This window comes from Camarhynchus parvulus, chromosome 9, assembly GCF_901933205.1.
Source record: "Camarhynchus parvulus chromosome 9, STF_HiC, whole genome shotgun sequence".
NCBI lineage: Eukaryota > Metazoa > Chordata > Aves > Passeriformes > Thraupidae > Camarhynchus > Camarhynchus parvulus.
The window spans coordinates 9,118,452-9,128,278 of NC_044579.1; the positions used below are offsets into that span (position 1 = coordinate 9,118,452).

The 9,827-nt window shown below is 43.6% G+C and overlaps 1 protein-coding gene across 1 annotated transcript in view; it reads left to right on the top strand.

The window, feature by feature from the left end:
- PDE6D (phosphodiesterase 6D) overlaps window positions 1–8,975 on the top strand; it is a 34,554-nt gene extending 25,579 nt beyond the window's left edge. Inside the window, exons 2-5 of the mRNA XM_030954288.1 lie at window positions 1,719–1,807; window positions 4,964–5,089; window positions 5,891–5,996; window positions 8,353–8,975. Of these exons, the coding sequence (XP_030810148.1) occupies window positions 1,719–1,807; window positions 4,964–5,089; window positions 5,891–5,996; window positions 8,353–8,434 (403 nt within the window). The 3' untranslated portion in view covers window positions 8,435–8,975. The remainder of the gene's footprint in view (window positions 1–1,718; window positions 1,808–4,963; window positions 5,090–5,890; window positions 5,997–8,352) is intronic.
- Window positions 8,976–9,827: the final 852 nt, after the last annotated feature.

Genomic DNA, 9,827 nt, shown 5'->3' on the forward strand with positions numbered 1-9,827 from the left:
TTACTCTTGGGGCAGTTCCATCGTGCAGGTTGTGTTGGCTGAGGACTTGGAGTTTTTCAGCCAGCGCCACATGAAGTGCCCAGCCCTGCTGCAGGTTCTTCTTGCCATTCTGCTGTTCATTTTCTCTCTGTGACTTCCCTGCCAGTCCCTGTCTCCCTTGGGTTGCTGGCCAGGGAAAGCTCCACTTTGCAGCTTCCTGCTAGGATATGGAGGTGCCAAATGGAGCCCTCAGAGGATGCTTCTCATCTTCTGCCCCTTTCTCTTTTGCCTTAATCCCAGAACAAGTGGTAGATACAATGTGTTTGGAACAAGCATAGAAGGACAAGAGCAGGCTGCCCTATGTTCCTTCTTTCCATTCTCTAAGCTTTATGTGAACAGACCCTGTGCACACATTCTCTTTGTCTTTTCAGTAGAACATGGAAAGTCTGACCAGCCTTCAGCAAGGGAAAGAATCCTCACATCTCTGCTGAAGCAGCCATCTTCCCTTCCCCTCCTCCACACAGAGAATTTTAAAACAAATGTTCGTCTGTGATGCAAAATTTGCTAAAGCATCTGTTTCTTCCTGGGAGCTCTGGAAAAATGTGATCAGCGTGATGAGTTTGTGTGAGTCTGCCTGGAAACTGTGTGTGTTAGAGGATGAGTTCAATATGCAAATCTCCAACAGCTCCTATTTATACCCATGTCGAGGCCCATATTGTCCCTCTTCTGTCTCCACCTCCCCAGGCAGTTCCCTGAGCAGTTGTTGTAGGCAGTACTGACTGAGAAGGGTGTGCTGCCATAAAGCAGCCAAAGGCAGCTCCTGGAAAGGCTCTGGTTTGTGTGGGCTCATCCCACAGATCCTGCTCTGTTCAGTCTCTGGTGTTGACACTGGTGAATCCTCGGAGCCACCCTGAGGAGCTGCAGAGCAGGAGAGCCTGAGGCTTGTGGATGGCTGTGTCCCTGTTCAGGGTGGCATCATGCAGGTGTGCAGGCTCCTTGTTCTTAGCTGTCAGTGCCTGAATTACCCTGGGAGAGAGATTTTGCAAAGGTGTACTTAAGATCATTATTAACTGTCCCTTTGGAAATATGAATATTTCCTACTTGCCTATAGATTTATTGACTGATTCACTGATCAGGGTGTTTTGGATCAGGTGTTTTCACTCCTCACTTGCTGAGAGTGAAAAGAGAAGATCTCTCTTTGCTTAGCACTCAGCAGCTGAAGAATTCCCATGAGCAGCAGTTACGAGGTCAACAGCAATAGAACTACCCTTGATATTAATATTTTGTAAGCTAAGAAAACAAGCTTGATTGGATGTTATTCTTTTTCTCATGTTATGTAGAAAGGACTCCTTTTCCTAGCCATTTTCAAATACTAGAGAAGAGCAATTGTTTGTGTAACAATCTGTTATTGTTAGCAATGTTCTTGCTTCTCCACAGCACAGTGACACTGCCTTTATCCTTTAGAAGCAGTGGAAAATGATAAATGAGGTTAACAAGCTGCAGTCTAAAGTAAAAACGAAATCTGTGGCTATATAACTCTTGTTGCATTCATTCTGGTCAGGGGTTGGTTTGTTTATTTATTCTCAGGGAAAAAGCATCTCTTTTCCTTGGCCTCCTGAGAACCAGAAACCATGACTGAAACTCAGCTGGAGTAGCCTATTTCAGAGCTCAGCAAAAAATACTACACACAACATTTAGGGATAGAGATGGCTTGTTTTCCTTATTTGCTTCCCAATCAGAAATTGGATGAACCTTCGGGATGCAGAAACAGGGAAAATCCTCTGGCAAGGAACAGAAGATCTGTCTGTCCCTGGAGTGGAGCATGAAGGTACTGTGTGACTGCATTGTGCATTTGGGGTGGGTGGTGCTGCATGTCTGGGTCACCTGAGTTGCAAACATAGCCCTGCTTTGAAGGACAGATGTCACCTTTGTCACTTGGGCAAATCATACCACCTCACCATGGCTCAGATTTTCATTGCAAATAAAACAGGAACTATCATCTCCATCAGAGGAACTTGGGGAATTAATTAAAACATCCTCTGGCCTGAGATTAATGCCCATTGTACAAGGAATAGTTAAGATCCTATCTGGTGCACAGTTCACTCATCCATCTAGAAGATGGATGATTGCAAACTGTGGCAGATGCAGAGGAGAGCTATTAGGAGAAGCCACTGAAAAGATTACAGATGGGAGAATGCTCTTCCTTGGGAGAAGAGGCAAAAAAAGCAGTTCTTGTATGTCTTAGCTAGAAAAGAAATCTGAGGTAGATGGGTCATGCTTAATAAATAGGCTGAGAAGGAGAGAGACATCCAACAAAGCAGGGTAATCTGATGGTGAATAAAAAGGTGTGGGAAAATGCAGTTCTGCTACAGTCCTGCAACAGAAGCAGTGAGGACAAACAGAATAACTATGCTAGAATTAAATCCATATGTGTCTTAAACTCATTATATAGTACTTGTGTGTGTATATATGTTCTGTGGCCATTCAGGGCAAATCACAGTCTAGACACAGCAAACAAAACACCAAATATATAGCAGAGTGAATAAAATATATTTTCTTTAAACAGGACTTCTATTTGCTTTTTAAACATAACTTCTATTTTATTTAAGTAAAAGTTTCTTTATAAAATGAACTCTTAAGTTTCAAATCATAATACTGCATTACTACCTAATTTACTATTACCACTTAGATGAAATAAAAACAATATTAATGTGGTATTGGATTGCTGCCAAAGTCTTAGCATTAAACTGCCTTAAGTAGTAAAAATCACAGCCTGAGCACCTGAAACTAGAATTAATAATCTAAACCAGCATTTGACAGCAGGAGCTTTTCCTGTCATCTCTGTTCAGTGACAGGGCATTTGAAACTGGGAGGCAATTTGGAAGATGCAAATCTGTAAAGTTTGGTTTCTGCCAATATACAAGCAAATCTTGGGCTAAGCTGCTGGGGTGTAACTCTTACAGAATCCCCACAGCCAGCTTTCTTTCAAGACATACAAATAGTCCTTTCATTATCTAAGAAAAGATGTAGTTTAAAATGTAAAATCAATTTGGCTAAGGTAACTTGCTTTCTTCAATGTCCCAGATATTTAAGGTAGCTTTATTTAAATGAAATTAAATATAATTATATGAATATTTTAATTGAATTTCAGTTTCTAACTAAATGGTTGGACCCAAAATTACTTGTGAGTAAATAAGATATATGTCATTCAACACTTTCTAATCTAATCAGCATTAAGCATCTGACTAGATGTATGTTAACCATGGAAGTGCTTAAATAAATGTGCAGGTATAGTACATCCTCAAGTTAACAAAAAGCACTAGTAAATTTAGGATTAAGTCTATGCTTATCTGCATCCCAGCATGTTTTAAAATGGATTTAACTGATGAGAATCAAACTCCCTTCTTTTCTATTTTTAATAGAAACAGAGGGAAATAAAAGTAAAATGAGCTTAAAATAAATAATTTCAATTAAAATTTTTGCTTGATGGTATAAATGTAAATTAAAATGTCTTAAATCAGATGTTTAAAGACAACACAGTCCTACTTTTATTAAAAGTAACTATTTATTGGTAGTTTTACAATGTTAAAGCAAACATTCTCAGAACTCTGTCTTGGGGATGAAAGAAATGAAATTACTAAATTGCAGAAGAGTTTTAACGAGTCATTTTACACTTAACTGCAAAGGGATGTTTATCCACAATGGTGTAGTCTGTACTGGTGAGGGCAATAAAGGATGGTGCCATGCAGGTTTCCATGGTGCAAAAAATCCCATAAAAATAATTAGAGAACTTTTACATTTAAAACTCTTGCCTTACATTTCTAATTTTCTTTTTATTTTTTTTTACCAAGCCGTGTACTTCTCCTTGGGGTAGGATGCTGGCTTACACTCCCTAAGCTTCCAGCTCTTGAGATTGGTGTTGTATCAAGGTCCTACTCCATAGAACTGTTCTACATTAGATAGCTTTGCCTGTGGTTTGGGAGACTCCTGCATTTATTAAGCACCAGCCTGCTCCCAGCTCATGGATGTTTTGATATGCCTTCCATTTTGGAAGAGTTTGGCTCATAAAGCACATGCCAGCTGTCTGCCCTTCTCTCTTTATTTCTAAAAAATTCACATGAAACATTCTCTAATATGCAGGGAGGAATTATGCACAATCACACCACTGAAGTATGATGGGCTTGGGAGATTTTTACTGGTTTGACTCCCCCCTCATACTCTCCTGATTAGGACCCTTAATCAGTGCTCTCTAACTGTCCCTTCTATTATTCCTCCACCTATAAAAAAAATCATCTTGTGAAATATCTACCAGGTACAGTTTGCCACTTGCTGTTGATGTCTCAGCCATTGCAAGAGCCCAGAAACCTGGATTGTCAGATTGCTCTCTTGAACCTTCTAGTGTGGTTCAGGCTTTAGAGCCTGGGCAGGACCCAGTGTCAAGGGAGTAGGCATTTACTTCTACAGGACACTTCCCAGAGCTCTGAGATGGCTCAGGAAGTGCTGCTGGGCTGAGAAACAGACATTTGTGGTTTGCTCTGGGGATGCACAGTCTGAAAGGGAAGGAAAAGTGAGAAGGGCTAAGGAGCTGGAAGTGCTAAGCAGCCCTTTGGCTGCCAGTCATCTTCAGCACAATTCTTAAAGTAAAAATTTAAGTTGCCTCTTATGTTTCAACTTGAAAAATTACGGGGTTTAGTAACAAATAACTAAGAACCAGGAGTCTGGTTATGAGAGATCAGTATTGTATCCCTAGTCTGTCATAAATTTCATTCTTGGCTGTGGGCAGGGTACTTAAGGTATTTGCATCTTGGATTTCACTCTTGCAAATGTAAAAACAAATGTAAAAACAAAGTCCTTTGTGTTTGTATTTTTCCTGCTGCTATGATCTTGTATTAGTCCTAATCATTATTTCCAAGTATAGAATAATAGTACCTGCAGAAGCTGGATTTCATTGTGTCCAAATAATGCTTCTTTATCTGTTTCACAGCTCGAGTTCCTAAAAAAATCCTGAAATGCAAAGCAGTATCTCGGGAGTTAAACTTTTCCTCAGCAGAACAAATGGAAAAATTCCGTCTGGAACAGAAAGTTTATTTCAAAGGGCAGTGTCTAGAAGGTATGGATGTGCTCTGTGTGCTGCAGCACAGGGACTGACCCCCAGCAGGGCAGGGATTAGAGAGACTAAAATGGGTTGAATGTGGTGATTTTAATTTTTCAGAGTAGCTCTGAAGCACTCATCTTGTCAGGACTAATGGGCCACAGTATTAAGGATGGCATTTCATAAGTGTATTAACACTTTGTTATGTAAGCAAAAAAGCTGGGTAATCATGCCTGAGGGCATAAATCCACCCCAGGCTGCCTGAGGCAAGGAAACAGGCTATTTCAGAGTCAGCTGTTACTGGAATTCCTGGGTCTTCCTCAGAGTGCCAGGCTGGAGCCTCTGGTTTACCCGGGTTTCAGCAGTGCCAGTGACCCCACAACTGCACCTCTGACCCCCTCACTGCAGTGCTGCTCTTAGTCTGGGCTGGAGAAGGGGCAGATAAAACATTGAGCTCCGTGTCTTTTGGGCAACCAGTTGCAACTTAACTTCAGCTGGATCCCAGGATGTCTGCAAGAGGAGGAGGGTGGTTTCCTGTTCCCAATGAGGTGTGTTGAAATTTTCACCCAATGGCACGGAAGTGGTGTGACCTTATCAGTGCCATCAGCTATTTTAGAAAGGGAGTATCTGCTCTGAGAGGAGGGCAGGGTTCAGTGCAGTTTAAGCTGTACAAAGTAATTTAAATGTAAAATATTGGCAGCCCAGCAGGACAGTTTAGGGAGTTCCCCAGCCTATCAGGTGAAAAGCAAAAGGACCATTTGTGAATTTTCTTCTTTCAAATGCCTCTGGATCTTTTTTTTTTTTTTTTTTACTTTGCAGAATGGTTCTTTGAATTTGGTTTTGTGATTCCTAACTCCACAAACACTTGGCAGTCCTTGATAGAGGCAGCACCTGAATCACAGATGATGCCAGCTAACGTTTTAACGTGAGTGCCTTGGGCTTGCAGAGGCTGAGAGCAGGCAGAGCAAAAGCAGTGCATGGCATTTCTTTGGGGGCAACAGTGGGAAGGAGAAGAGGGAACTGCTACCAACTCTGAAACACCTCACTACTCTTAGTTGTTGAGAGATAAAAGGGGTTAAGCCAACCTCATTCCCTTCCTTCCCACAGGTCCAATTTGCATTAATATAGCAATAAAGGTTTGGAGAAAGTGAAACTGATTCTTTAATAAAGTTGCTTAATTTTTTGGAAGGTGAATCGTGAAAGGATTTTAAAATGTTTTACAACTTAATACCTGTTATCCAGGGAAGAAAAAACCCAGCAGATTTTTGGGCCATTTTAAAATCAGCTATTGATCATTGACTCTTGTCCCAGGTAGTTCAGTTTGTGCAATATATCACCTGTAGTAGCTGCTCTGGTGTTTGTTTCATCACTGTAACATTTTGCTGAGCTTTGGGTCTTTAACATATGGCTTATACACATTTAGTGTATATGCATATATACACATTTATATACACCATGCACAGAGTTGTATCTGGGGCTAAAGTAGTTTAACAGGTAGGAATCAGTCATTTTACAGTCACCTGCAGGAAGATTGACACAGCCTCCCCACGAAGTCTGCTCCTGGCTCTGTGTGCACATGGGCTCCTGAGCAGGGCAGGGATGCCTCAGATGTGTCACAGTGACACGTGCTGGGCATTGCTCTGTGTGGGCAGCCAGGCTGCCCAGGGATGATGGAACAGGCTCCTGGAGGGAGGCCTTGGGAAGGGTAACCATCCTCCCTGCAGTGCTGGATGGGTGCTGGCAAGCACACAAGGAGAGCACTGCCAGAAACAGAAGGGTTTGGGAACCCTGCTGCCAACAAGAGGCAGGCAGGGAGCAGCAAGGTCACTGTGTCCTCTGGAAGATCTCCCTCTCCAGCATTTTCCCTCTCATTCCCTGTCTGGAGCAAAGCCAGTCACACAGAGAAGGCACTGGAATGGGAGCTACCATCACTGATTCCCATTCACAGCACGTTTCAAAGGGAGTGGGCTTGGAGGAGAGCACCAGTGCTCCAACAGTGCTCCTGGCACAGCCTGCTCAGAACCTTGGAGGTGCTGCACACACCTCAGCTCCCAGAACTGGGCACTCTCAGTACAGGAGGAACCAGATTTGGGAACCAGAATAAAGAAACAAAGACATCTGACAAGTTGCTTTTGATCATCTCAGGAATTCAAGACGTTTTCAGGACTGGGAGTCAAGAGAAGTTAGTTTTCAAATGACCTTGAGTATTTTCCAATGTCCCATTTGTTCCCTGAAGTATGTCCACTTGCAGTGGGGAGCCCAGATCTCTCTCTCCTATTTATAGAGGTATCCTAAAGTCATTCTTGAGGCTTTTCAGTAGAATGCCCCAGCCCAAAGAAATCAAAAGGGGAAATGGTGGCCCAAAGAAGTCATCATTTTACAGCTGCCAAGATTTGGACACCCCCTCATTTTCTAATATTCCCAAAGACCTCATGTTTGTCTTGGTGTTTCCAAACCAGGAGAGAATGGAGATGTGATCCTTGGTGCTTACCAAGGCACTGTGCATGAAGAGTTCCCAAGATGAACAAGTATCAGATTGAGGACATTCCCTGACATTTAAGTTCAAGCGTTGTCCACACCACAGCAAAACCTTACACTCTTAGCAGGTCCAGTGTTACAGACACCAAGAGCCACAGTGGAGGTAGAACTGCTGCTTTGCTTTTCAAGGTCCAGGTTGTTTAGATAAGGTCAGATCACACTGCTTAGGTGTCCATGTGTTGTAATGGTCCCAGAGTTCTAATTTTATGTACCAAAATCTCAGAAGTCAGCAAGTTAAATCCCCAGAGCTTCTGTCACACTCAAATCCACATTTCCATTGCTGTTTGTATAAAATATGCTTGTGTCTTTGCATTTAAGCACTTCTTAAGGGAAGTGACACATTGGTTGATGTAGCTTGCTCAGCACTAGAGGACAGAGAAGGAGAATAAAAATGAATTCCCATTGGTTTTCACAATTCCTGCAGGAGACAGGGGCCTAAAGGTGCTGGGACTGCTGGTTTATTCTTAGCAGTGGGAGTGAGCAGGAGTTTGCTGTCCGAGCACTCTGCAGCCTGAGCAGTACCATGCTCAGACAGGGGAGAGATGGGGGGAACATTCCACACAGGAATGTGTTTGGGAGATCCCCGAGTCCTGACTGACCCTGACCCGCACAGTGCTCCAAACCAGAGGTGAGGTTGTGGGGTGGTCAGGGTGTGAGCCCAGGCTTGTGAGAGCGTGGAGAGGAGGAGTCACTGTCCATGCATCCTTCTAACTCCTCTTCTTTCTCCTCCTTTCCTCCTGCAGTGGTAATGTTATTATAGAAACCAAATTCTATGATGACGATCTTCTCGTAAGCACTTCCAGAGTGAGACTTTTCTACGTTTGAGATGGGGCTTTTTGGAGCTGTTTTAGTTTTCCTCCATACAGTTCTTGGTGCAGAACCCCCCCGACTATCCAGTGGAAGACACTCCTGTAGGCAGTGACCCTGGGGACCAGCTCAGCGTGGGTTGTGACCTTTGCCCATCAGTTCTTTTGCTTTCTTCTCTGACAAGACCAGACCAAATCCTCAGAGACGGGGCCATCTGCTTAGCGATGCCCTCAGGAAGAGAGGCTGTCTCTGAACACAGGCAAACGATGGTCATGCAGAACAATACTGTAAATTTGTGTTAGTCTCATCCTTTCTACTTCTCTGGACCCTGGTATAATCTCCCATTTCCACTCACACCAAACTCTTGATGCTTTTATTTTGGGGTTAAGTTAACCTTTTCATTTTTCTCATGTTGTAGATTTTTATCCTTTTGCTGGATTTCTGTGTAACTGGTCCACACATCCTCTTACCCCAAACTTGTAAAATAGACTGTGATATCACCTAATGTAATTAAAACAAATTTCTCAATTAAAACATTCCTACCGTCCAAAGAAGGGAAGAAATGTCAGTTTTGTGTGTTTTCCTTTCTGTTACAAAAATGTACCTCAGCAGGCACAAACTCCCATCATTGAAGCCAGCAGCAGAACAGGACTTTCCACTGTTCTGCCCCTTCCACAACCCCCCTCTCTGGGCTCTTCCTCCAACTGACTGCATCAGAAAGGTGTCCTGACTTCTCTGCCCAAGGCTTCTCCTTGACCTCCCTTCTCTGTTAATCCCTTGGGGCCAATTGTCCCCTTGTCACTGGTTTCTCAGGCAGCACTGCACACTATTATGCTTTTCCAAGTGCCTAGGGACACTCAAGCCCCTCTGGAAAACCCATGTTCCCCTGAGCCCACCAGCACCACTCCCGTGCTGGGCTGGGCTCCCTGGAGCTCCACTGACACCAACACTCCCCACGTGTGGAGGCTTCAGTGACAGCAGCACTTTTTCTGTGACAGATTTCTCCAGCCCTGCTGCCACTTTTCCCTGCAGTTTGTAATCAGCTCTAGCACGTGGACATTGTGGGAAGGGGCATCTCCAGCTGCTGCTCCTGAACATCACAGGCAGCTGTGTAATCACTCAGTGCCTTGGTCAGCCTGTCCTGTTGCTGGGCTTGAGAGAGCCACAGGGAAATTAAAGGCATCATTTCACATCCTGGATTCAGCCACTGGGTGAGTGTGGGAGGGATACAGAGTAAATATTGTTTAGGGGGTTTGAAGTTGGACCATTAATCCCCATTAGCCACGACAGCAACTCTCACCAGACCTCACTGGATCCCAGCCTGGAGCACCTGCAGGGCAGAGTCTTGTCAGCAGTGTGACCCGTCCTAGGCCAGCCTTCAAACAGAGACACCAACCAAAACTGCACCCAG